At 35.4% G+C, this 27,707-nt stretch overlaps 2 protein-coding genes across 3 annotated transcripts; one reads left to right on the top strand and one right to left on the bottom strand.

Annotated features, from left to right (window-relative positions):
• On the top strand, nt 1-6,474 carry LOC132622819 (kinesin-like protein KIN-7G). The gene is made up of 13 exons (XM_060337489.1): nt 1-548; nt 986-1,075; nt 1,227-1,327; nt 1,441-1,554; nt 1,676-1,757; nt 1,929-1,996; nt 2,090-2,155; nt 2,253-2,377; nt 2,681-3,017; nt 3,679-3,783; nt 3,862-4,989; nt 5,363-5,676; nt 5,907-6,474. The coding sequence occupies exons 1-13, from the start codon at nt 341-343 to the stop codon at nt 6,223-6,225; spliced, it is 3,057 nt and encodes a 1,018-aa protein (XP_060193472.1). The 5' UTR covers nt 1-340; the 3' UTR covers nt 6,226-6,474.
• A 1,541-nt stretch (nt 6,475-8,015) lies between these two features.
• Nucleotides 8,016-10,659, bottom strand: LOC132623656 (uncharacterized). 2 transcript variants are annotated; one of them, XM_060338440.1, is made up of 3 exons: nt 10,509-10,659; nt 9,330-9,542; nt 8,016-8,701 (listed from the first exon to the last, which is right to left on the bottom strand). In XM_060338440.1, exons 2-3 carry the CDS (start codon nt 9,510-9,512, stop codon nt 8,441-8,443), a joined length of 444 nt encoding a protein of 147 aa, XP_060194423.1. In that variant the 5' UTR covers nt 9,513-9,542; nt 10,509-10,659; the 3' UTR covers nt 8,016-8,440. The 2 variants fall into 2 exon arrangements, with proteins under 2 accessions (XP_060194423.1, XP_060194424.1); XM_060338441.1 differs by lacking the exon at nt 10,509-10,659 and adding an exon at nt 10,210-10,433.
• Between the last annotated feature and the right edge of the window lie 17,048 nt (nt 10,660-27,707).

Raw genomic sequence — 27,707 nt, 5'->3', positions numbered from 1 at the left:
AATCAAGACACAGACTGACAGACTGTAAATGGGGACCATAGCTAACCCATAAACATCCAAACAATACTTAAAACTCCAAAAATAGCACAAGAAAAAAAAAAAAAAAAAACATAAATGCATGAGACAAAAAACACATAATATAAACTCCCTTCTGCCTCTATTATTCAAGTTCCATTGACTCACTCATCAGCTTCAATTAACACAAAATGATCATGAAGTGCACCAAAACATGCCTACACTTTACTTCTCTTTGAAGAAAGAAAATGCACCCCAGAAAAATAGAATAGTATATATTATACTAACTTGTTTGACATTTTATACATAATCTTGAATTGTTATAATGGAGGGTGGTGATGAGGTAGCAAAGGAGGCTGGTGGCCGTGGAGAAAGAATTTTAGTGTCGGTGAGGTTGAGGCCTTTGAATGATAAAGAGATTTTAAGAAATGATGTTTCAGATTGGGAGTGTATTAATGACACTACTATTATTTACAAGAATGTTAATCTTTCTGTGTCTGAACGCTCTATGTATCCCTCTGCTTATACTTTTGGTAAGTAATTAGGTAATTCATAATAAGTAATTAGGTAATTCATAATGTATTTCTTCATAATATTATTCCTCATTTTAGTCTTCATATTTTGTTAAATTTGCTTCTTTTTTGTGATCTTTTGGTAAAGAGTAATTTACTTGGAGGTCTTGTTTACTTCTTGCTAGTTCATTCATTATTTAGTTTTCCTCATGGGTAAAGTTTTTATTTAATGAAATTCAACAACCCATTTTTGGTAAATCTGCTGTTATTTTATTTGCATCAACTGTTAATTAGGACTTTCTAAGTTTATTTTTCTTAATTGTTATTTAAGTTCAACTATATGCAAAAAGTCTTGCTTTCCCAAATTTGGATATTACATGTTGTTATGTTTATGAATTGTATTTTATAGTTATCTGGGTTGACATTATTCTATTTTTGGGATATGTTTTTGCTTACAGACAGGGTATTTAGGACTAATTGCTCAACAAGACAGGTGTATGAAGAAGCTGCTAAAGATGTTGCTCTTTCTGTTGTTAGTGGATTCAATTGTGAGTAAGAAAACAAAATGTTTTCCATTTCTAAATTGTCCTAGTATCTGTGTTTGAATTGTTCAGTATTTCCATCTTTTAGTTCTTTGAATATCTAAGTAGAAGTCCATGTCCTGTATTATTGATCTGAAACCATTTATGTATATGCTAGCAAGTGTATTTGCCTATGGACAAACGAGCAGTGGAAAGACATTTACGATGACTGGTATAACTGAATATGCCATAGCAGATATATACGAATACATTCAGAAGGTAAGCGCGTATTACTTTATGATCACTTGTTTTGTTTATAGTGTTTGCATTTTTTTATCTTCCGAGGCTTTTCCCTTCGCTTACTGAGTATCCAGTTATACTACTACTTGTAGCACACAGAGAGAGACTTTATTTTGAAGTTCTCTGCTATGGAGATTTACAATGAATCTGTCAGAGATCTCCTTAGTACGGATAGCACTCCTCTTAGACTTCTAGATGACCCTGAGGTTAGTTATCTGATCAATAAAATTTAGTTTTCTTTTTTCTGTCATCCTTTTCTTTGTCTTTTTCCCCTTTAGAAGATTACAATTTTGACACATAACTAATCTCATATAGCAACTTTGACAGAGAGGGACAATTGTTGAGAAACTCACTGAGGAAACACTGAGGGACTGGAACCATGTGAGTCAGCTTCTTTCTATTTGCGAAGGTAAGAAATGAAAGACTATCTTTGGCGTCCAAAACGCATCTGTGATTTGATTAATTTAGTATTGGAATGAAATTGGCCTCAAATAGCGGAATGGATACAGAGGAGTATAGCCGTTTCCAAGTAGTTTGAGTTTGAGAAGTAGTTGATTTGATATTGGTTTAACTTTTGCAGATCAGAGACAGATAGGGGAGACTGCGCTCAATGAGACTAGCTCCAGATCTCACCAAATTATGAGACTGGTAAAATAAACTTAATATTAGTCTTGTGCAACTGGCTAAAAAGCTAGTATTAGTTTTTAGAAGATTAAAATTTTGACACATAACTTATTGCAGACAATTGAAAGTTCTGCTCGGGAGTATTTAGGCAGGGATAACTCCAGTACTCTTTCAGCTACTGTGGTACGACAATGTATTTTGGGAAGATAGTTGATATTGATCGTGCTTTTTGATTGTACATCATACTAATATCAGCTTTGTTTTCCTCGATGAAACACAGAATTTTGTCGATTTAGCTGGAAGTGAGCGTGCATCTCAGTCATTGTCAGCTGGCACAAGGCTGAAAGAGGGCTGTCACATAAATCGCAGTTTGCTGACTTTGGGCACTGTTATACGCAAGCTAAGGTTGTTTAGTTTCCTTGCTGCCCTTCTAAGCTAGCGCAGTACAATTATTGTAAGAGTTCGTGTGTTCTGGTGCAAACTTATTATTGTAGTGCTGGCACTTAATGTCAGGCATTACATTCAGCACCGTAGCATGTAATTCATCCTCTTACATTGCCTTTACATCAAACTTCGGTTTTCTGCCTAAAGACCAAGGATATTCAAAATGCTCATAAATTTAAGCATTAAATACCTCGCCAGATCACTTCTCATCTAGTAGGAAATTGAAATTGACACTAATGCAAGTTGTTATATAATTTAATACAGCAAGGGTAGAAATGGTCACATCCCTTTCCGAGATTCAAAGCTAACTAGGATACTGCAACCATCATTGGGTGGCAATGGCAGAAGTGCTATCATATGTACAATGAGCCCTGCACGGAGTCATGTTGAGCAATCAAGGAATACTCTTCTGTTTGCAAGTTGTGCCAAGGAAGTAACTACTACTGCCCAAGTGAATGTTGTCGTGTCAGATAAAGTGTTAGTGAAGCATTTGCAGAGGGAGTTGGCGAGATTGGAGAGTGAGTTAAGGAGTCCTAGAACTTCTTTATTCCCTTCAGATTATGAAGCATTGCTGCGAGAGAAGAACAAGCAAATAGAACAGGTACTGCATCTTCACAGATGATCACATGTATTTGCTTGACTTATATCTTTAAAGTTCATTAATTCGCCTCTCTCACTTGCGGAACTTTGTTACCACTTTTCCAACTTGTGATTTCCTATTGTTTTACTTAGGCACTTTCACTTGTTTCCTCACCGTAGAGAAGTGACAATTTTATTCCATCTCACCTCCTCCTCAGAAAGAGAGAGAGATGGACACTGTCCCCATAACATGGTGACAGGTGTCAGCAAATCGGTATAATTGTATTTGTAGTAAACAAAGATAAATATGTACTATGTAAAAGTAAGTAGGAATAAATAGGTACTATGTAAAAGTAAGTAGGAATAATTGAAGGCACAAAAAATTTGTAGATGCAAACTTACTAGCATCTAAATTTTTCTGCTCATAACTAGGAATAATTGAAGGCACAAAAAATTTGTAGATGTGATCTCCATATAACTAGGAAGTTTTAGTGTTTAACCTCTAGTCATTTCCTTAAACTGAAACAAGTAATATTTCACACCCGACATGCTTTTTGAGTATCTTTTATCTTTATTGAGTGGGATTAAAAATCTAATTTTCTTGGAAACTTTTATCTGGCTATTTTACAATTGTACCGGGTTGACACCTTGGACCCTTGATCATTTTGCCATCTCTTTTGTAGATGGAGAAGGAGATGAAGGACTTAACTATGCAGCGTGACATTGCTCAGACTCAAGTTAGAGATATGAGACAACTGCTTGGAGACGACACAAGTTTATTGATGCAGGTATATATGCTACTTACACTGTTATTTACTGTCTATGTATTTGCTTCCTGATGCTAAAGGCACCTTATTACGTTACAGGTTGGTTTAGGAAACTACCCAAATCTGCGTGTGCGGAGATCACCAGATTATCGAAGCCCAATGCAAGTGTCCATCTTGTCAGATACTCCATCTATAGATGCTGATATTAGAACATGTTCAGATGGACATAGCAGGAGTAGTTCTGAGGACCAAATTATACGCGTGCCAGAGTTTGAAGAAAACTTTCTGCATAACAGTTCATCTCCGAGGTTGTTAGCCCGCAGTTCAAATTATAGTGAAAGTGATTCATGTGAAGGATGGGATGAGATTGAAAAACAAAGTAATGGAACTTCAGAAGACCTATTCAAGGAAGTTCATTGCATTGAAACCGAGGAATCAAGTATGAAGGCGAAACAAAAATCCAATTTTCCATCTCCTGAAGAAAGCAGTAGATTTACTGCTGACATTACAGCAGAAAATGGAGAAAAATCTGATAAGGGAACAATATCACCTCCAGAGGACGACTATGGACGATTAGTACCGCCTTCAGTCAAGGAAAATGGAGAATTCACATTGTCGCCCTGTAAAGAAGACCAAGAATTTGTGTTGTTATCATCTTTTGAGGAAGAAAGGAAATCTAATGAAGAACCATTATCACTTCCCTCAAAGGATTCCCAAACCCTTGAATCACCAAAGTTCACAGACAATAGAGAGTCAGTACCATTGCCACTGAAGGAAGAGAAAGAGTCGAATTGTGTGCACACATTTGACGCTCGGTCTCCAGCAAATTTATCTTCACCATGTGAGCTCCTTGGCGATTCACCAGGCTCAAGAAGCTTGAAATTGTGTAGAAGTAGAAGCTGTAAAGCTAGCCTATTGGATGATCTATATTCTCCATGTTTTAAGGAACTCAACATAAATGAAAATACTCCACCACCTCGGTTAGAAAGAAATGTCAATGCAAGACCAGAGTGTTGGCAAATCAAAATTTCTCCCCAGAACTTTACCTCTGATGTCAAGGACTCTCAAGAGAAAGATTCCACCTTTTATGGCGAGACTGATGTCAAAGAAGTGTCAAAAGGGGAAGATACAGCTAATGAGAACATCAAGGATGTAGATGATGCATGTGATGCAAGGACGGATGAAACGGATGAGCTTCTATATGAAAAGGAGGTCAAAGAGTGTCCTGTGAGTATTATCTTCTTCTTCTCTCTACTTGTCTTTTTAAGCATTTTTTCATATATCTTCAGTCTCTTATCTGTTCATAATTCCAGTCATTCATGGAGTTTCTTCTCAAGGATGACGAATTTATATGCTTCAGTTTTTGGATTGAATTTCTTCATGTTTGATAGTTATAGGGCCCTGAGACTTTTACATGATCACTCTTCTTTCATGGTTGATGTTCATGGAATGAAAAGGTTATACGTGACTTGAAAAAATATAAATAAACCCTGAATAGGATTACATTCCTTGGGCTTATGTGCACTTTTTAAATTGGAACCAAGAGAACTCACATTTCCATTATTTATGACTAATATGTGCTTGTATACTACTGGTTAAGGAGGCTGAACTAGAGCATGTTAAACCGTCAAAGTGTGTCAGAGATGTCGGGTTGGACCCAATAGAAGATGATCTGAAAAGTCTTCGCAGCTGGCCCTCGGAGTTCAAGATGCTACAGAAAGAGATTATTGAACTTTGGAATGTTTGCAACATTTCCCTCGTACACAGAACATATTTCTTCCTTCTTTTCCAAGGTGATGCTAAGGATGCTGTATATATGGAGGTAGAGATCAGAAGACTAACCTTCCTCAACGACATATATTCGCATGGAGAGAAAACGGTGGTCAATGGAAGGACTTTGTCCCTTGCACAAAGGTAATCGACTAACATCCAGCTCTGAAAACATTAACAATTGTAAGGAAAGAAACGATAATATTTCCTTGGGCAGTATATGTTTATCACACAGCCATTCACATTTGCACTATCTTTGTACCTAAAGCATGATGACAGGCAACATCTTTGCATTTAACACACCAGTCTTGTACTTGGCATGTTAAATGCAAAAGCAAAAGACGGATTAGTAACTTGTTTGATTTGTGAAACAGCATGAAAGACCTTCGACAAGAGAGACGGATGCTGCGCAAGCAAATGTCGAGGAAGCTAACGGAAGAAGAACGAGAAAGCCTGTACCTTAAATGGGGCATTCGGATCAATAGCAAACTTAGGAGGTTCCAGTTGGCTCAGCGTTTGTGGAACAAGACAAATGATATGAATCACATTGCAGATAGTGCTTACCTGGTAGCAAAATTAACTGGATTGATGAAGCCAGGACAAGCTCCTAAGGAGATGTTTGGTCTTGATTTTTCACCTAGACCATCTAGAACTTATAGCTTCACACGTAACTTGATATCTTCTATCTTGTAAAAATGTCGAGGCCATATTTGAGTTGGAAATACTTGTTGATGGCTTCTAGCTCCATTTCTTATGGCGTTCTGATTTTTTAACTGTTAGTTTGAGTTTTCTTAGTTTGTTTGTTTTTTGAGTGGTGATCACTGGTGAGATTCTGATTGTAATTGGGAATGTAGATTTGTACAGGAGTCCCAAATTGATCTACTGAACATAAAAAGAGTGTAACATACCTACATATATAGATTGGTCGTTGATTTCTTTATCGATCTATGTTGTTTCTACCATCATTTCATCTGTCACAAAACTTTAGTGACCAAAGAGATTATTTACCGGGACCCGAACTGCTGATTTCATCGATATCAATTCACATTAACAATGGGCTTGTAGTTGATGATATTCAGCTGCAATCTGAGTTGTAAGGCGTTCAGCCATACTTATATGTTTACCGCTATGTTTGAGTTGTAAGAAAGTAAGATGTTCAGCTATATTCGCAACTGCTAACATTTTTAATTTTCGATGTATTTAAATTTTAATCTTTCTTTTCAATTCGTAAAACCTATACTTTATCTATCACCGAGGTATTGCACCAACAAAAAAATTATAGGAAAAACAATGAGAAAATGATCAAAATGGTCGTTAATGTATGAGGGTTGGATTGTTTTGGTCCTTGATATATTCACTTGATTGAAATAGTCCTTGATGTTTCGAGAAAATGATCAAAATGGTCCTTAATGTATGAGGGTTGGATTGTTTTGGTCCTTGATATATTCACTTGATTGAAATAGTCCTTGATGTATGCAAAATGTGGATGGTTTTGGTCCTAAATTCTAAATATAATGCCGTAACATTATTCAAATGTTTGACACAAAAAATCCATCAAATGTAAGTGAATTTTTTTTTAATTTTTACTTTTTTATTATTTTTATTTTTAAAATGTATTATTCTTTTTATATTATTTATTTTTCATTTTCTTTCTTTTCATTCCCAACCTTTACTTCTTATGATTCCATGTAATTGCTCGTATTTTTTTATTTTATTCATTTAGCATAACCGTGTTATTATAAACTTATATTTTTCCTTTCTTTTGAATTATTTACTTAAGTTACGTTGAAACTTACTTATGTAATGTTAGAATTTGACATATGAGTATTATTCATAACATTACATAAGTATGTTACGTTGAAACTTAAGTAAATAATTCAAAAGAAAGGAAAAATATAAGTTTATAACCCCATTCACAATGAAATTCTACTTTAATAACGTCACCCGTTATATGTCAAGTTTGTTAATAACTCATTCTTTTCAATATTAAGAGGCGTAGTTTCAAATATTAGAATAATAACACGGTTATGCTAACACGGTTATGCTAAATGAATAAAATAAAAAAATACGAGCAATTACATGGAATCATAAGAAGTGAAAGTTGGGAATGAAAAGAAAGAAAATGAAAAATAAATAATATAAAAAGAATAATACATTTTAAAAATAAAAATAATAAAAAAGTAAAAATTAAAAAAATTAAAAATATTTCACTTACATTTGATGGATTTTTTGTGTCAAACATTTGAATAATGTTACGGCATTATATTTAGGATTTAGGACCAAAACCATCCATATTTTGCATACATCAAGGACTATTTCAATCAAGTGAATATATCAAGGACCAAAACAATCCAACCCTCATACATTAAGGACCATTTTGATCATTTTATCGAAACATCAAGGACTATTTCAATCAAGTGAATATATCAAGGACCAAAACAATCCAACCCTCATACATTAAGGACCATTTTAATCATTTTCTCGAAAAACAATTGTCTCTGATTACCACAACCCATAAGAGGAGAGGATCATATACAAGACAGACTAATGTTACAGAGAAAAAAAGAACTCCAAGATCAAATATCAAAGGATACACAATCAAGAATAAAAAACATACTTAATTGGTGATGGCAGCAAAAATTGGGTCACAGTAAAGACCAACAGACTGCGAGAAATTTTGTTAAGTCTACTGATCTACTATTACTTTCAGCCATGCATTAACTTATAGTAGGTTTTAAAAATAAAAAAATAAAAACTTTTTTTTATTACATTAGGGGAGGGGAAAGGGGAATGGACACTATGTTACTGATAGGGTTTAAACCCTCCTCCTCTACTGTGGACTTTTTTTCTTCCTCCAGTTTGAGTTATGGTTGCACCTGATCAGCTTATAGTGAAACTCATAAGTTTTCTAGAATGACTTCCTCTCAGAATCATCGACACTATATTCATCATCATCTTCTTCCTCTTCTTCCTCACTTTCATAGATGTTGCTCCTGAACTTTCTCAGTTCAGTCTTAGCATCATCATCTTCACCCAAAAAGTCCAACCCAAATTTGATGTCGCGATGCTTTACCAAAAGCCATCGAAGTAGGCGGTCTTCTTTGTTCAGGTAATGCAGCTCATTGTTAAAATTGGGTGGTGTCATCACTGTCATTTGCATCAGTTGACCCTAACAACATGGAATATCTTTAAATTTAGTAACAATAATCATAATACTGACAACAGAAGTTTGACGTAAAACTATTGACTCCTTTGTCAAGATATAAAAGAGAAAGGCCAATCCGAGGTCCCGGAGGTGAATCATGGAAAGAAATAAGCATGGTCATTGTCAGAAACTTAAAACTTATTTATTTCATCATCCACAGAAATAATAGGAAGCAGCAGAAAAATGAGGATGGGGCTAAAATGTTGTCTCTGCTACTAGATGGAACTGTTAATAGATGGAACTGTTAATAGCCCCTTTGGAACTTTTGCTGGCATAATAAATTCAGATTTTGGAGACTTCTATAGTTAAATTTTTTTTCTTTTTTGATGACCGTGGTGTCAGGGCAAGACTGTGTAGGCCTCGACTATTCCACCGGGTACCTGCTACCTCCCACCAGCACAGGTACCAGGTAACTCTATCTATCAAAGATTTGGAAGATAGGAAGAAATCAGCTAGTGTTTTCTTGGCTCTGCTACTTCTATAGTAAAAATTTTATGGATTGCATTCCGCTTTTGATGCTTTTGGGATAAATCACTCACTTATCAGGGAAAAAGGCAAACATGACATTATTGAAAGGATAGTAGAGAGAGACCTGATAGTATCTGCCATCTAGTTTTTTAATGCCATAACCGAGTTGAACAGTACCAAATGACTTTAAATCTGTAAGCACGCCATTTTTTCTATAAACATGCTTCCCAACCTTTGTGACAAGGTCCATCAGCGCCTCCTTTTTTATGTGCGGTTTCAGTAAAAACATACAATCATAAAGCGGCATCTTTTGTCTCCTCTTGATTCAACCAACTACCTGAATCACAAAATGAATTGCATTAACTTTTGGAGAATCCAAAACTAAGACAAGCTGCCCATCTGCAACAAGATGATTAAAGCAAACTCAACCAAGTGAAGTAGAAAATATAAGAAGTCCAGATTCTTAAATATTTGGAGAATAAGAAAAATGGATTTTGCTAATGAATGTAAAAGGAAAAAACAAAGGATCTTTCTTTTTCTGATAAGCAACACAAAAGGGAATTCTCAATTTGAATAATCCATGAGACCCACACACTCGAGACAAGATGAACAACATATAAAGAAGCAGAATACCAACTTCCAATCACTACATATGAAATGTTCTCTGACCTCTTTATTTAGTTAGTGGAGCATCTAACTAGAGCCCCCAGGAAAAAGCAAAGTAACACAATAAACGGAATAAATTTGCATGACACTGCTAAGTTCAAATGATGAGGATATAATCATTTTCCTTTCTCAAGTCTTTCTCAAGTCTCAAACTGATATTAACGTTCTAAAACGATCATAAAAGTCTATCATTCACCATTTTCGATATCCTGTAATGAGCCAATAAATTATGCCAAACTACAAAATCTGAAGTGTTTAAAGTTTTCTGGTTTACATGAATTACAGGGATGAAGTTGATGATGATGACACAAATATAGAGGAAAGCTAAAATACCACACCTTGTTCTTTAACTCTTTTTCTTATTCTTGCTTCAGTAGGAAAGGTAACAAGTTCCATTTGTACCAAAGTACAATATCAATTTTCAGCAGTAGAATGATTTCTTCAATATTAACATAAAATCTATAAATGAACAAGTCAAATTGTTGTTGCTGTCTCTTTTAATACCTAATTTCTCCATAAAAGTAGAGATGGAAACATTAATATCAATCAAGGATAGTTGAGGGGAGAAAAAGGAAAGATTATTATAGAGTGAAACAAAGAAAACAAAGGAAAGTAGCGTATTATAACCCAAACATACCGTTAGACTGCCGGAGATGTAAGTAAGATTCAGGGTTTTGCAAGAATTAAGGCTTTACAGTTTGGGCTCCATATGGCCCGATCCCATGGAAATAATTTGGGCATGAAAAGGACCTAATGGTGAGAATTCCTTAAGTTTAATGGATTTTTTTTTTTTTTTAAAGTTTAAAGTAAATTGTCACATATTAAACAAAAGATATTGTGAAAATATTTTGACATTGGTCAATCTGAATTATATATTGGTTCTTTAGCCAAAATCTGCCCAATTTTATATGTACTGAATTCGTCAAATCAAATTAGATTGAGTTAATAAATAAATAAATTAGACGGATCATATTTTCACGGTTAATTTTACTATCCTTAAATTAAAGCCTTATGGGTGACGTTAGACTTGCATTTTATGAATTTTTCCCCAATTTTTTTTTTAATCCCTAGCAGTCAGAAGAGTTGATTGGAGTCAAAGATTAAAGCCTAAAGGAGGGAGGGCTTGTTTAATCAAACTTCTAAAAATTGTTTATTTTAATGCATAACTTTTTCAAAGTAACTTATCAAAAGTACTTTTGAAGAAAGAAAATCGTGTTTGGCCAAGTTATTTGGGAAGTGCTTCTTTTAAAATTTGATAAACTGATTGTGTTTTGTTTTCACAAATTGATTTTGAGTGCCAAATTACAAAAAAAAAAGTTATAGCAGGATTCATTTTAATAAATATATAATATTATAGTATAGAAATGATTTTAAATACTTGTTTAAAAGGGATTTAATTAAGTTTTTATTTATTTAGTTAAATTTTAAACATAAAATAAATATAAATCTATCTATGTCGGATTTTAGGTTACTTGCGGCACTATCATATTTTAGGTTGGCCTGTCCGGAATAATTGTTCAGAAACGAACTCAAATTTCATAATTTAGCTGATAGTAGGTAGTTTAATTAACTTCAAAATACATAGCTGTCTTTTCCCTTTCTGATATATTTGCTCCTTTGGTTTGACTTTTTAGTATGCTGCCTGACATTTCGGTTTGCAAAGTGAGTGACTCGCCATGTGAAATCTGTATTCCATCACTTAGCCAAACTTCGCTTATCATGGATTTCAGGTAATTGTTATGAATAACAATGAACGTGGCATGGATGAATCCAGTTTACAGAGCACAAGTACTTACGTTCTACAACAGATTCATCGAAATCATGTAATGGGATTTCATCAAACTCATATTCTGCATCAGAAGAATATGTTACTGGGAAAAAATTAAATGAGTCAATGCAAAAGAACTCCAGCAGCCAGACAAAAAAGGGACCAAAAATTCATGATTTTTGTTTGAAAATTCCGTTTGATGAGTATACTACTTCTCTATTTAAGCCACTCCAAACTTTTTATACTTTTCTTCATGATGTTTATAGCATGGTACACACAAGTGGATTTTATTCTCTTTGCTAGATCATCTTCCAGTGTCAAATTGATACCCCGGTTTTAGAAAATGAGAAACTCGAAATGTATGAGCTTTCCTCCTCCATCAACAGGTGAAACCATAAGCTAATTTATTAATGTATATTAGTTTGTATATCGTTACTTTAGGCTTTAGTCATGATAGAAATTTGGCGGTAAGAAGATGGTGCCATGATAGTAAGCGTACATGAGTGTTTGTTTTTTCCGAAAAGCTCTGGCTATTAAGTTCAAATGAAATAGAAGCCCGAATGTGATCATTTTCTGCTTAAGAGCAAAAGTGTAGAATCACATTAGCTTCGAATACAAAGGGCACCACAAGTTAGAAGAAAATATCTTTTGGAATTCTTAAAATAAGATAAAGGATTAGAGAAAAAATAAAAAATGTTAGAAAATAATTTTATCTTTGGTTTTGTTAAATATAATTACTGAACTATGTCAAATAATGAAAGAACAGTATGGATACTTGAATGTAATAGTAATTTAATTGAAATCAGTAAATTATTTCGGACCCGGATGTGCTCGCATAAGTTTATAATTTGTGATGTTTTATCTATCGAGTTAAAAGAATTAACTAATGAAATACCTAAGAGTGTAATTAGTAAAATGACAGAGAAACTCAAGGGTGAAAAAAAATGATGAAATTGAAGGCCGCATGACACTTATCTAAAATGACAATTGTACTTAGTTATTTCTATTTTGTTTCGCCTTTTTTTTTTTTTTTTTTTTTTTTTGTCAATTTTATTTTTGAAATCTCAAAAGGTCTTCAAGTATAACTACTAACAAATACTACTTGTAATAATTAGTAGGAGTAGTGCTTATGGACAACATTAAAATTACAACACTAAAAGTCTTTAACTATATATATATATATATATATATATATATATATATATGATCACTTTTCACTTCTAATTACTACTAATAAACAATATAATTCATATTAATGAATCTTGTTTATGAACAACATTTTACTAGAAAGGAAGGCAAAAATTCACATTACATAATTTTTCCCCTAAGTGAAAGGGCGTTGATAAGAACGTTGTCTTATAAAACTACAAAAAATAATGTAGGTAATGCTTTATTTATATTGATTTATCTGCTATATTTTTTTTTCGACCTTTGATTTGTAATTTTTGGTTATTTATATTTTCTCGACATGCTTAGAATTGCAATATAATTATTGTATGACTTACATTATATAACTTATTTTTTACTTACATTACATAGCTTATTTTTTATTTTAGTTACCAAAATTTACATTAACAAAATTGTTTCACCGCGCAAGGCGTGGGTTGATTAACTAATAAATGAAATACAACAAGAACATGAGGGTAGGATGTAGTCTGCATGAATAGTATATCTGCATGTCTTTTTCTTATTATTGTAATTGTACACTTAGAAATAATCATTGAAAAAAATATTCAAACACAAACTTCTTTTCTATACCAACAAAAGATTTGATTTTGTTAAATTTGTGACGAATTATTATATGCTTGCTTGTCACAGGTTAAAGGAAGTTAAAGTAGAGCACAATGGTAGTATCAAAGAGCGGCAGGGACGTTGCTTTGGATCTAATTTTAATTAGTACTTATTTTGAAAGTCTTGTATGACAGGGGAAGGTGGTCGCAGTTGCAGTTCTTTACTACACAATTAGCGCAAAGAGATTGGTTACTCATTCGAGGGCCGGGAACTGCGAATTTTCAAAGAAAAAAGAAAGGTCTCCAAGAAGATCAAGAGAAACTGAACACGACGGCACCTAATGCAAGCATTAGTGGCTGCTTTCATGGCTCGAACCCTAACCTATAGGTAACACGAAGACAACTTTACCGTTGAGAATATAAGACATAATATAATAAGAACAACATTATATGAAGAATCATAAAAAAAAACAGAAATTCTATTAATCTTGAAAAAGCTCTTAATTAATTGATGCAAGACAAGTCTCCTAGCTAGTATATTAATCTTGGGATCGCTTATTGGAGCCTCGACATCATAAAATCTTCAAATTTGACAACAAAATAATCATCATCACCACCAATTGATATATTCTCTCTCATTACCATCTCTACATCCAACGCTCCCTTTGAGACCTTATTTTGACAAATCTCAAGACTTGTGCAAGTCTTATGCTCAGGAGGAATAAGAATTTTTTCTTGTTGCGAACATAATTGCCCTGATCTAATACTCTTGGGTTGGGTCTCCACTTTGTATGTTGCAACTCCTACTAAAGAGTCGGGAAAGAAAGTACGTCCCTTAAACACCTTGAAACGAAGACAAATTACCCTTTCCTTTTCTTTTGGACCAATGAGTGCGAACTTTGAGTTCCATGTAGCATTGTAGGAATATTTGGTTTTCTTAGATTGGGGTGTCACTGCTGCTAAGTGTTGTAACGGGTCTTCATCGATGAAAATTTTCACATAGAATTTTCCATTCTTTTTTGTATTAAACCAAGCAGATTCTACGCACACGAACAATAATCTAGTACTCCTTTTACCTGAGGAACTCTTCATGGTAATATATAACCCACACTAGAAGAAAGTGTAGACAATAAAATTCGCGTCGAAAAAATAATAATCAAGACAGGAAAATATCGCAACAATTTTTGTATTTGATTTCAGAATATGAGTGTTACAATCTCTATGATTCCTCTGATTCGTCTTTTCAACAATAAATTCAAGGGCTTTTGAGCTTGATCTTGAACTTGATGGATTTAATTTTGATTTGGACTTGAATTCAAGGGTTTTTGAGCTTGATCTTGAATCTGCGTCTTGATCTCTAGAACTTCTAGAGAAATACTTGAATGCTTGAATGCTTTTAGCTTGTAGAGAAATTTGCAGCGTTTGATTCACGAGCTCTCTCTTGCTTCTTGTCAGAACTTCTGTCCTTTTTTTGAATTATGAGACCCCTATTTATAGTTGTAGGATGAAGAAGTTGTGATAAGGACAGGCTTCTTTCGACCAATCAGAATTAAGCTGACATGCCGATATTTGATTGGCCAGAACATGTCACTTGTACACGTGGCACACCTTCATTGGCCTTTGATTTGTCTAGGCATGCTGCATCATGTTGACACGTGGCATGACCCTATAGGCTCATTTATTTGACTTGGCGTGCCACGTCATTTGACACGTGGCACCAAAGTGGGCCTCCAGGAAGATGACATCTTGGGCTCAGCAATGTGGACTCATTATTTATAGCCCAAATTAATGGATTAGCCCAACGAAATTGGATCATTAGTCAAATTCATATTTAATGGACTTAAGTAATTAAGTCAATCATATTAGCCCATAATATTTATTTGGACTAATATATTTTGAATTTAATATAATTCAAATTTCTTGCGAATTTAAATTTAATAAAATATCATTGTCCACAAATGCCCCTACTACAAGACTTGTCGTGTCCTATTAGAGGCAAGGCTTGAAGTAAATGTAATGCCTTTTTCGAAATTTGAAATTTAGTTACTAAAACTTGGGTAGGACCAAATATATTTGCTAGCAAAGGACTTTGATTGTCTTAGATAGCAATATGAAAGAGACCAATTAATTAATTGTTGCTTCTTGAATCTTGATGCTTAGGGCAGAACCGGTACATCAAGTAAGCTTGTCCCCTCTTTTATTTGATTTAATTCCATCCGTACTAATCAAATTGCTTCCACGTAGACCGACACAATGATGACCCAGGTAAATTGAAATTATACCTCGAGTTGGAGAAGTAGCCGACTTCTTCGCTCAACGTGAACGTTGGCCCTTCCTTGTTCTATTAAAACTCATTTGGATATCCTCCGAATTTAACTGAGATTGGGGAACATGTAGCCGCCTCTGTGAGCTCTATAAATACTTGCGTGCTCCTCATTATTTTAGCATATAAAAAAAAATCCGTGAACACTCCTGCAAGAAGTTTGGAACCCGACTTTGCAAGCTTCAACGTTCCAGGTAATTTTGTTCGTCTTGCGTTTTTTTTTTCTTTTGTCTTTCTTCTTCCCCCCATTTTTTTTTGTCCAAACGACGATGATGAGTTCTTGTTCAAGGGAGTGACCCATGCATGAAGAAGGTAATTTTAAGGCGCAAAAGGATGAATTCTCGTCCCCGCCTTAAGAACGATAAGGTAATCTTACGGCGCAAAGGGATGGTTACTCGGCCCCGCCCTAAGAACGGTAAGGTAATCTTACGGCGCACAGGGATGGATACTCGTCCCCGCCTTAAGAACGGTAAGGTAATCTTACGGCGCAAAGGGATGGTTACTCGGCCCCGCCCTAAGAACGGTAAGGTAATCTTACGGCGCACAGGGATGGATACTCGTCCCCGCCCTAAGAACGGTAAGGTAATCTTACGGCGCAAAGGGATGGACACTCGTCCCCGCCCTGAGAACGGTAAAGTAATCTTACGGCGCACAAGGATGGATACTCGTCCCCGCCCTAAGAACGATAAGGTAATCTTACGGCGCAAAGGGATGGACACTCGTCCCCGCCCTAAGAATGGTAAGGTAATATTACGGCGCAAAGGGATGGATACTCGTCCCCGCCGTAAGAATTTAGGGAGTTCATTTGTCAAGGTCTTTGTACCTATGGATATACGTCCAAGTCTGCTACTAATAACTTCTCTTGTCCTTTGCAGCTTGAAGAGATGGTTTACTTCAGGCACTACACTTCCCCATCCACCAAACTAAGGTATCTCGTAGTTGAGACTGAAGATGGCGCGGACCAAACTAGATTCTTGATTCATATCGTACTAGCTGGGCGATATGCTAGTCCGTGGCCTTCTTTGAGGAATTCGCTTCATATGGCAAATTGGACGTCGGAGAAAACCCAAAATTCTAATCGATCATCCAAGATGTGGTCACTCCAAGCACCAAACCATCATCATGCCAACATTGCGTCTGCGCTACCATGCTTAGCTCGTCGTATAATTCAAGGAGAGGTACGCTGGGGAGGCACCGTAACGATTGAGGGAGAGTATCGTCACATTCCAGGGTATTGGGAATGGGCTGAAGATATACTTGGGAAGAGTCAAGAAATCTTGGGTACGGCTCAGATTTATGATGCAGTTTACGCTTTACTTTTTACTTACGATCGCAATTCAGATATTCTGCAAGCATTTTGTGAAGCTTGGTGCCCCAAGACGAATACACTCTTTACATCTGTTGGCGAATTATCCATTTCCCTTTGGGACTTACATGTTCTTGGAGGCTTACCTATTTGGGGTTCTCTTTATGATCGAAGAAGTGGTTCCTGAGGCCAAGGAACTTACAGGATTAGACCAAAGAAGAACACGATATGTTTCTCGAGCTTGTGAATATTTGTTTGCAGCCTTCCATCATCTCCGAGGTGTCGACCAAGAAGTCTCATTGAGCAAGTGGATAAAATTTTGGTGCAAGAAACCTTCAAGGTATGGACCTGCTCCACCAAGGAAGGAAAAGAAATCTGCTCGTCTTAAATCGACACATAATCCTACTGGGACTTTACCCGATATGACAACATGGTCAAACACGGAAGGCGCGGTATTTTCCAAGCTTGGGGTGATGTACGACAAAAGAGACGATACATATTTGGCAGCTTTCTTGTCCTGTTGGTTGTGCGCTTTCGTCTTCCCAAATAAGAAAGGTTATTTCATTCGTCCAAGGACTTTCAAGATGGCAAGCATGATGGCGAGTGGATGGAAGGTCGGCCTTGCTATTCCAGTTTTGGCAAGTATCTACAATGGCTTGAATAATATTTCATCTTCCTCGCAACTTGATCAAATTAAAGTTTACTTTCCTATTCATTATGTTTATGGTTGGCTTGCCCATTATTTTAAAACTCATTATCCACTTACCCATGGACCATCTATTCCCAAGATGGTGGCCTACTCAGGGGAAAGTGGTGCAAAGTATTTTGACAAAAGTGACGCGAGAAGACGCATTCATATTGGGGAAAGCGTGATTTGGACATCAACCATGCTAAATAATTCTCACCCTTACTATTATGTAGATGGTGGTAGAGTGCCAGAGCTGGAGTCAAGTTATTTTATGAATATTCGTTTTAACTATCTCCCTCTGAGTTGCGATAATTCATTCATCATTGAGCCATATAGTCCACATCGCTTCAGTCGTCAATTTGGATTTTATCAAAACAAGCCTGGTATTTTGGGGAATGATGTCCGCGATGTATCTTTAGACGAAGGGCTCATGTTTTGGAGGATTTGCATGATGGATCGATCTATGTCACGAGCAGTTTTTCCTTCAATCACTTCCAATGTAAAGAAACTCTCTTCACCTGACTACCAGACCTGGTTGAAGAAGACGCGCGGGGATTTCCTTGACAAACACCTGCAGACTTTAATGAATATTGTTGGGCCAATTGCTACCGCACTCTTGGAAGAATCAGATGAAGTATGTGCAAATGAAGTCTCCAATACTAACATCCCTTGTGCTTCAAATGCTAAGTTGTCTGGGCAGCACCAAGGAAAGGAAGCTCAATTGCTTTCAAATGTTTTAGGAGAAGAGTGCCCTGCTCAAGTCGTCTATTCTTCCAAAAGACTATCCCAAGAAAGGAGCGAGAGTAGCAATGGAGATCGTAACTTTAAGAGAGTGAAAGCACGTCCAAGCAGCTTGGAAGATACTAAAACTCCTGTGGTTGAAATCTCTGACAGCATTGGTAGCCCTTCGAAGACTATAACAGCTCCTATTAAAGAGGTATGATAAAATAAACTTTTAGTTTACCAGGTATACCTCAGTGACCTTTACTAATTATTCGTCTTTCTTGTGCAGCCAAGTGGTCTCAGAGTATTGCAACGAGAAGGGTCACAAGATAGTACTGAGTTTGTATCTGGTCCGGAGTTAATGCAACCACCTTTTACAGCCAGAGTAGGAAAAGATTCAACTTCCCTTCCTCGTGATGAAGTTAGAGAAAGATTGAGTTCTGATATACACAAGCGTCCAGCAGCTTCGGTGTCCGTGTTCGATGGAAAGAAGGTTGTCCTAAACCATCGAAAGAAGTTTATCTCTACTCTTTGGGATGTGAGTCAAGGTAAGCTCTCGAGAAGTGATGTAGACTGCGCTTCGTCCCTTGAAGATGAGATCCGAGTGATCCTCGAAGAGATGGATGGCAAGGATGTGGATGTTTCACCTTTGACAAAATTATTGAACTCCTTCTTTGAGTTTGCTGCTTCATATGACCAGGCACGATCAACTCTACATGATAAGGATGTGGAAGCTGCAAGAAAAGAGTCGTTTATAGCAGCTGGAGAGCGTCTTTCAAATGCCATGCTCGAAGAATACGAGAAGGTTGCAGAAGTATCCTCTATCCATCAATCCCTATATAAGGTGAAGGAGAAGAAGATAGAGAAGCTGCGAAAAAAAAAAAAGAGATTTAGAAGCCCTCTTAGAAGTCACCGAGAAAGAAGTTGAAGAAGCCAAATTAGTAGCCTCGACTGCTAGCAATAAGTTCGATGCATGCTTTGACGTAGACTTATCGAATGCTGACGACTTGATTGATTTGGAGCAGAAGAAGGAGCGTCTAGAAGCGATGCGCCAAGACTTAATCAATTATAAATTTTGTTTAGATTAGTTTATAGGAACATTTTTTTTTTTTTTGCTCTCCTTTTATTTTCCTGCCTTTGATTAGTTGATGTTCTTGATAGTAATAAAAGCTTCTTGCGTTTTGGTTTATATTACAGTTCTCATTGATATCTCTTTTGTGCTTAAACATCAAGGACCATTTACTTGTTTCATTGCACATTGCTATTGTATTGGGCTTTGCTTTATCTTAAATGTTGTTGTTCATGTCTCGAAGTTCTTGTGGGCGGCTTTACATGCTGAAATGCCGATAGTTTCAGATTCACGCAGTTTCGCCAAAAAAAAAAAATTCATATCTCGATGTAAGCGCGTTGAAACCATGAGCCGCAAAATTCTCAAGAAACTAGACTTAGGAATCTATCATGAATCCAAAAATCAAAATCAACAAACATATAGATCATCCCAGATAAATCCAAGAATTTGGCTCTACATGCTGAAACGCCAATATTTCTCAGATTCGAGCAGTCTCGCCAAAAAAATCATATCTCGACGTAGGGGAGTTGAAATAATAAGCCGAAATATTCCTAAGAAACTAGACTCAGAAATCTAGCATGTGTCCAAAAATCAATGTCAACAAACATATAGATCATCCCAGATAAATCCAAGAATTTGGCTCTACATGCTGAAACGCCAATATTTCTCAAATTCGAGCAGTCTCGCCAAAACATTCATATCTCGACGTAGGGGCGTTGAAATCACAAGACACAAAATTACTAAGAAACTAGACTCATAAATATAGCATGTGTCCAAAAATAAATGTCAACAAACATATAGATCATCCCAGATAAATCCAAGAATTTGGCTTTACATGCTGAAACGCCAATATTTCTCAGATTCGAGCAGTCTCGCCAAAAAGTTCATATCTCGACGTAGGGGCGTTGAAATCACGAGTCACAAAATTATAAAGAAACTAGACTCATAAATCTAGCATGTATCCAAAAATCAAAGCCAACAACAATCTAAATAGTTCCAGATAAATTCAAGAAGTTGACAATACATGCTAAAACGTCGATAGTTTCAGATTTGCGCAGTTTCGTCGAAAAAATTCATATCTCGATGTAGGAACTTCAAAATCATGAGCCTATAAATTCTCATGAAACTAGACTTACTAATCTAACATGTATCCAAAAATCAAAGTTGGAAACCCTCTGGATCATCCCAGATAAATTCAGGAAATCCACCTTAGATTTTTTAATTCCAACTTGAAAACTTGACGGATTTGAAGGATTGAATTTGAAGGCTTGCTAGATTCTAAGACTTCAACTTGCAGATATGATGAATTTAAAACTTTAGCTTGAAGACTAACATATTTGAAGGCTTTGCCTTGCAGTTGCGATGGCTTTGGACTTCAACTCAAAGAGTTGCCGGATTTGAGGCCTTCAATTTGGAGACCAATGATTTTGCAGACTTTAACTCCTTGATTTAACCACTTGCTAAGAGATTACAGTCATTCCATTGGAGAAACCCATTTGTCATGGAGATTTGCCTTCGTTGGACTACTGATATTTAGTGAAAGTCCAAATTGAAGTGAAAGGATACTTGTATGTACGATCTCCATGCGCCTGGTCAGACGAACTTCATTTTGAACAACGCATAGGGGGATGCGTTTTTTTTTTACTCATGCGACTGAACTTAGAATAAAACTCTAAGCGCCTACGTACCTCGGTGAAGAGGATCAAGTCATACCGTAGTTTAGAAAAATGAGTTTTTTTTTTTTGTTTTTGTTTTTTGTGTCCTAACTTTTGCTTAGGCTGCCTCTTGCGAGATTTTCAACCTAGCGGACATTTTCTTGGGCCGTGCATAGTTTATACTCTTGCGGGCCAGGAGTTGCATGCAGTTTATGCTCGTGCCTTAAGGAACGTTTCATCTTGCTTCAAGGATAGTACTTTTTCAAGAACTTCGCGTTGATAGGACCGATCCTCAAGCCGTCCGCATCAATAAGTTTGTAAGCGCCACTTGAATATGCTTCTTGTATGACATATGGTCCATCCCATTTTGAGGTGAATTTGCCCCCAGACTTATGGGAAACGATGATGGGTCTTCTTACTGCAAGGACTTGATCTCCCACTTGGAAGGACCTCAAACGAACCTTTTTGTTGAAGGCACGAGATAGACGGGCTTGATAACATTCAAGATTTTGTTGAGCCTCCAGCCTTTTCTCATCAAGTGCTTCTAACTCTGCAAGACGCAATCGAGCATTTTCCTCTTCGGTGAGCCCTTCTTGAATAGCAAGTCGTAAAGGAGGTATTTGGCGCTCAAGTGGTAGGACTGCTTCAACTCCATAAGCAAGCGAGTATGGGGTTGCTTGCGTTGATGTGTGGTAAGTTGTCCTGTATGCCCACAAGGCTTCTTCCATTCGTTCATGCCAATCCCTTTTGGACTTGGAGACAACTTTCTTCAACAAGTTACACAAAGTCTTATTGAACGCTTCAGCTAGACCGTTGGCGGCAGCATGATACATAGAAGATTTACGCTGCTTGAAGCCGAAGAGATCACAAATCTTGTTCATCAATTTGTTATCAAATGGCTTGCCATTGTCCGTTATTATGTAACGAGGAATGCCGAAGCGGTAGATGATGTTTACTCGGATGAAGTTCGCAACATTCTCCTTCTTCACTTCTTTAAGAGCGACAGCTTCGGCCCATTTTGAGAAGTAATCAGTTGCAGCCAAGATGTACAAGTGTCCACCAGAAGATTTTGGCAACGGACCAACGACATCCAACCCCCAAGCGTCAAATGGCCAAGATGCGACGGTCGGGTGTAATGCTTCGGGCGGCTGATGTATAAAATTCGCATGAAACTGACAAGCCTTGCATCTTCGAGCATAGTCCAAGCAATCTTTCACCATCGTTGGCCAATAATATCCCATCCTTTTTATGTGGAAGTAATGGTGATTTCTTTGGGTAAAGTAACCCTCATATATATATATATATATATATATAAGATGGATGATTTTCGTTACCTTACTGAATTAGGATTTCCGGAGAAGATATGTCTAAGCCAAAGTCAATTAGGTTTTAAAAGACTAATTTATGGAAGTACTGTATGCAAATATATGGAGTTTCGGATAGGAGTCCTAGTCCTAGGGAGATTACATTTAAAATAGGTTTTTGATTGAATCCTAATTTTTTCTGAACATTTCAATTCCTATCAAGTTAGACAATAGCTTAGCTTTGTATTTACCATCTCGTAAAGTGGAAGGGAAGGGGCGGAGGGGTAATTGTTTTAGAATAATACTAAAATTAGAATGACCTATGTGTAATTAACTAGAATATTAATGTAAAAGTGAGCAAAAATAAAATCTATGGCCAGTCAAAAATTAGAATGACTTATGTGTAATTAACTCGAATATTAATTTAATGTAGAAGTGAGCAAAAATACATTCATTCAAATAACTTCAAAATGTACGTCCATATATATCACAGTTCCAAAATCCAACGAAGCTAACCTCAGTGATGTGGCGGTCAATCCACTAATTACAAAATCAGTGTTAATTAACAAACTAAAATCTTGTCAACAGATTTGAAACGAAAATGGGAAAATTTAAAAAACATAAATCCTCGCTCCATACATTTTTGCTCTTCTCCTTCTTCATTCGAAGTTCTCCGATTTGTTTACTTTGATTTCAGTGGTGAATGTTGATCAAAATGTAGATACTCTTGGATTTCTCACTGTTTTTTTTTAGGTGATCTCGGTTGATTCAGCGTTTAGGCTTAATAGCCTTTTTGGCCAAAATCTGAGACGCCCAAAAAAAAAAGGAAAAGGTCTAAAATCGCCCATGTGGTTTACCAGTATTTACCTTTTCCCTCCGTTTAATAATCTTTTCTTTTTTTGACTAATGTTTCCATTTTGAACCTCAATTTCTTCCGATTACCACAAAATGCAGCTTGGCAATTAATTAAGGGCAAGTTACACAATTGGCCTGTCGGCTAAAAATAATTGCATTCGCTAGCCAATATGCAAAAAATATACACTATTATGTATCATAATATATATTTTATGTATATACATTGATGTGTAATGTACAGAAACTATACATTTACTGAATATTATTTTGATGGATGACTATTTATGCCAATTTCTCATTAATGATTAAACCCCTCTCATTTTTAGTAGCCCACTCCCCACAAAAAAATAGTAATTTATATATATAATGTCATGTGAATAATAATGGAGTTGGAAATAATTTTTGTTAAAAATATTATTCACAAAATTAATTAAACAAAAAAATATATCATAAGAACAAATTAGTTAAATTATATTTTCTTATATTAGTAATAATAGTTAAGCTTAAAAAATTATGACCAAAAAAAAAATTAAAATAAGAGGTAAGCATAGTCACAAAAGAGGTAAGTTAAACAAAATCAAATTAAAAGGGAGGTTTATGTAATTATTCTTTTAGCATTTTGGCTATAATGACTTTGTTGATATATCACTCTAACTTGAGTGATCTTATTGATACAAAATAAAAATAAGTGACTTTAATAGTAAATTTGCTAAAATTGAAAGACCTTTTAAGTTATTCACACTATGTGTGTGATCTCTTCTAGTCATTATTCTATCTCCCACTACTCAGACGATCTTTCCAGCATAATTTGCTAGCTAGCTCAATCAATGGAGCAAAACGATCGACAAAATCGTCTCACCGTCGGCAATATTTTTTACAACTTCCCATATAAAACAACGGCGTTGGCAATATTCTCAGGCGCTTTAGCTTCTCTAGCTATTATCTTTCTGTCACAAAAACTGTCCGGCCATCATGCATCAACCCAAGTCTTGGTGTTTTGGTTCATTTCAGCCATCTTTTTAACTGTCTTCACCGTCCTGATAATTTACTTAGCTGTTCGAGAGCTGCGAAATGCTTTATTTTCCCCTTGAAGCGGCCGCCGAACGTCGTTGGCAACAAGTACAGATCATGGCTCGCATGGAAGGTAGAATTGCCTAATTACAAATTGTTTTTTTTTTTTTCAATTTGAATTGGACTGACTTATAGTTACCTTACAACAAACTTTGTCGAAGCATCCCTCCCTGCACATTTTTATTGGAACATGCATCTCCTTATCACGAAACATTGCTCTTCATTTCCCATTACATTGACAAGTTTCATATACACAGTATCAATTAATCAATGATTAATTAATGTGAATTCTTACTTCATTAATTCACTAAATCATAAGAAGTTCGAATTGATCTGATGTAAACGGCCGGTAGCGCATATAAGTTTTTACTGTGTTAGAAAATTAAGTTCATTCGTAAAATATATATGAAGCTATTCTAATTTCGTATTCATATCCAAGAAGAACAAGAGGAAGCAGAAATCAGCCTTCTATGTTTAGATTATACCGCCGCAGAAACAAAAGAAGATTTAAAGTCGTTTGGTCGATGGTGTTATGCATGGATTAGTTATGTGGGGATTACTTATGTAGGAATAGTTATGCACGATTTAGTTATTCAAGTATCAGCTATTTCAATTTTTACCTTGCATAAAATAATATATAAATTGACTCATAATTTATACATGTTTTTAGTTATTTTGGATTGTAAAATAATATTCAAACACCGTACTTGATGTGCTGAATTTTATATAAAGCAATTAAAAAGCTACCAAACAATTTGATATTAACTATGCTAGTTTTAATACATGAATAATTCCTTTCCTGACAAGCAACCAGATGACCCCTAAGTGCACTGTTTAAATGGAATCAGGGAATTTTATAACTTGTTTGGTCAAGTTATGAGAAACTAGATATCAAATATATACCCCTGCTTAAATTTAAGGGGCTGATTTTCATGGTGTTGGAAATTTGAATTTGGGTCATTCATGTGGGTCAACCCAGATCCATATATATACCAGATGACCCTTAAGTGCACTGTTTAAATGGACTCAGGGAATTTTATAACTTGTTTGGTCAAGTTATGAGAATCTAGATATCAACTATATACCTCTGCTTAAATTTAAGGGGCTGATTTTCATGGTGTTGGAAATTTGAATTTGGGTCAACCCAAATCCATATATATATTATTATTAAATAAAATGAAAAAAAAAGGGAAAAGACATAACTTTTGGGAAAGGTCCTTAAAAGTTGTATCTCTTCAAAAAATAAAAAGGATTCTCGAGAGAAATCAAGTTAATTTTTTCCTCTGCTTCCTTCTCAAAATATATAAAATAGAAAAACTCTCTTCTTCTTTTGGTGAAGAATTTCTGTGAAAGATTCCTACTTTGTTCATGAAGCAATCTTCTTCTCTATAACTCAGGTATGTGATAGACTGTAAATATTTATGGTGTAGTTCGTGTTCTTAACTAGGGGTGTACAAAGTAAACTGACAAACCGCACCAAACCGATAAACCGAGTCAAATCGAAAAAACAACCCGACCAGCGGTTTGGTTTGACTTGATTTGGTGTTGAAAAAAAAAAACCCGACCATAATTGGTTTGGTTTGGTTTGGTTTTAGCTAAAAAAAGTCAAACCGAACCGAACCAAACCAACCTGACATTATATGGATTCAATTTTATACATAAAAATATTTATTTGTAATGTAATTTATAAATATTTTTTAAACTTTTTCATAGTTTTTTTTAATCTATTTTCATATTATTCAAGCTTGAACTTAGAATTTTGAATATTAATAAATTTTATATCCTATGGGTATTAGTCTACAAGAAAACACCTAATTTGTGGAGGTTTTTTAGTCAATTTGTGGCGGTTTCCGACTCCCACAAACAAAATTGTGGCGGTTTTTTAAAACGCCACAGTTATCAATGCCACGAGCGTTATTGTGGCGGTTTTTTAAAACCTCCACGACGGCCAACGCAAAATCAAATTTGAATTTGTGGAGGTTTTTTAAGATAATTAATGGCAGTTTTCAACCCCCAAAATATGATCATACTATTTCAAAAAACAAAATATAGTGGGGATTTTTAGACCCCCACAATATGATTTTAGTTTTTAAAAAAGAAATTATATAGGGGCTTTATGACCGCCACAACATTTTAATGATTAAAAAAATTAATTAGTGATAATTTATTTCCGCCATGATACTTTTATTAGTGAAATTATTTTTCTATTTAAATTTTTTAATTGGTATTAAATAAATAATTTTACTGAACAACGTACAACATAAGTCAAATTCCATTAAAAAAATAATCATAGTGACAAACAACACAAACTCAGATCCTTGTTAAACTAAACAAACTTTGTATCACAAATTAATAATATCTGATACAGTGAGCAACTAGCAAGGATACTACTATTCTCTAGCTAAGTCTCTTGAGAAATGATGAGTTATGAAAGTCTGAACTTGACTTAGAATAGGGAGTTCTCAATGTTCATATAATAATCAGGGCAGCAATGAAATTCTCCATATTGTGACCATACTTTCCAAGTTGCTCTGCATCCATGAGCTTCAATTCACCCTTCCTAATCACACCAAAAAGAAATTTAAAAGATTGTGCATAAAAACACATTCGGCAAAAAACATAATTCTAAGTCAAAATTTCATGTTTGAAGATATTTTTTGAATTAGGATTTATGTATTAATTAGAAGACATGGTTTGACAAAATAGACATGGTTCTCTTTTATCTGTTTTTCCTTACAGTAGCACTAAAGAAGAAGGGTATCAAACAAGCAGCCCTATCATGTGATATAGCATCTGAAGGTGTGTTGGGTAAAAAAGCACAATTCCTAGATGTACTTAGAACTTTCAAAGGCATGTAGGTATTGCTTGCCTTCCATCTAATGGAAAAACCAGCAACACATAAATAGTCTAGTGAAACTTTCTTTTAAATGTGGATCAGGGAAATACCATATTAACCTTTAGTCTCATTTCAGAATTGAGTCAGAGTCAATAGTAAAAACACAACACACATGCACACTGAGGAATTTACATATCAAGTCTTGGACCACTATGAAATCATACAAGTTTACACAGAAAAAAAAAACTGAATTAACTTCACAATTGAGTTTTACTTATCCGAAGGACTAAATCCTACAACTATTAAAGGGAAAATAATTTCAGCCATTCTGCATAAAATTAAAAAGCCAGTATTTATCTCTAACATCGTTTGAGAATAAATCGCACAAGTTGTTGAGTACTTTCCCCATTCTCTTAAGATCCATTTTCAAGAGTTAGTATTAGAACATGCTGCCAATTGAACAAAACATCCAGCAAATTTTCTTTTAATGCAGAGCTAGTGCAACACT

This window comes from Lycium barbarum, chromosome 12, assembly GCF_019175385.1.
Source record: "Lycium barbarum isolate Lr01 chromosome 12, ASM1917538v2, whole genome shotgun sequence".
Classification (NCBI taxonomy): Eukaryota; Viridiplantae; Streptophyta; class Magnoliopsida; order Solanales; family Solanaceae; genus Lycium; species Lycium barbarum.
Note: the sequence above shows the minus strand (reverse complement) of the source record. Positions and strands in the feature narration are given on the sequence as shown.

Coding starts and splice junctions, on each gene's coding strand:
- LOC132622819 (XM_060337489.1), top strand. CDS start 341: ATGGAGGGTGGTGATGAGGTAGCAAAGGAGGCTGGTGGCCGTGGAGAA. Junction 1,328..1,440: donor TATACGAATACATTCAGAAG/GTAAGCGCGTAT, acceptor TACTACTTGTAG/CACACAGAGAGAGACTTTAT. Junction 2,378..2,680: donor ACTGTTATACGCAAGCTAAG/GTTGTTTAGTTT, acceptor AATTTAATACAG/CAAGGGTAGAAATGGTCACA.
- LOC132623656 (XM_060338440.1), bottom strand. CDS start 9,512: ATGCCGCTTTATGATTGTATGTTTTTACTGAAACCGCACATAAAAAAG. Junction 8,702..9,329: donor TAGATGGCAGATACTATCAG/GTCTCTCTCTAC, acceptor CCATGTTGTTAG/GGTCAACTGATGCAAATGAC.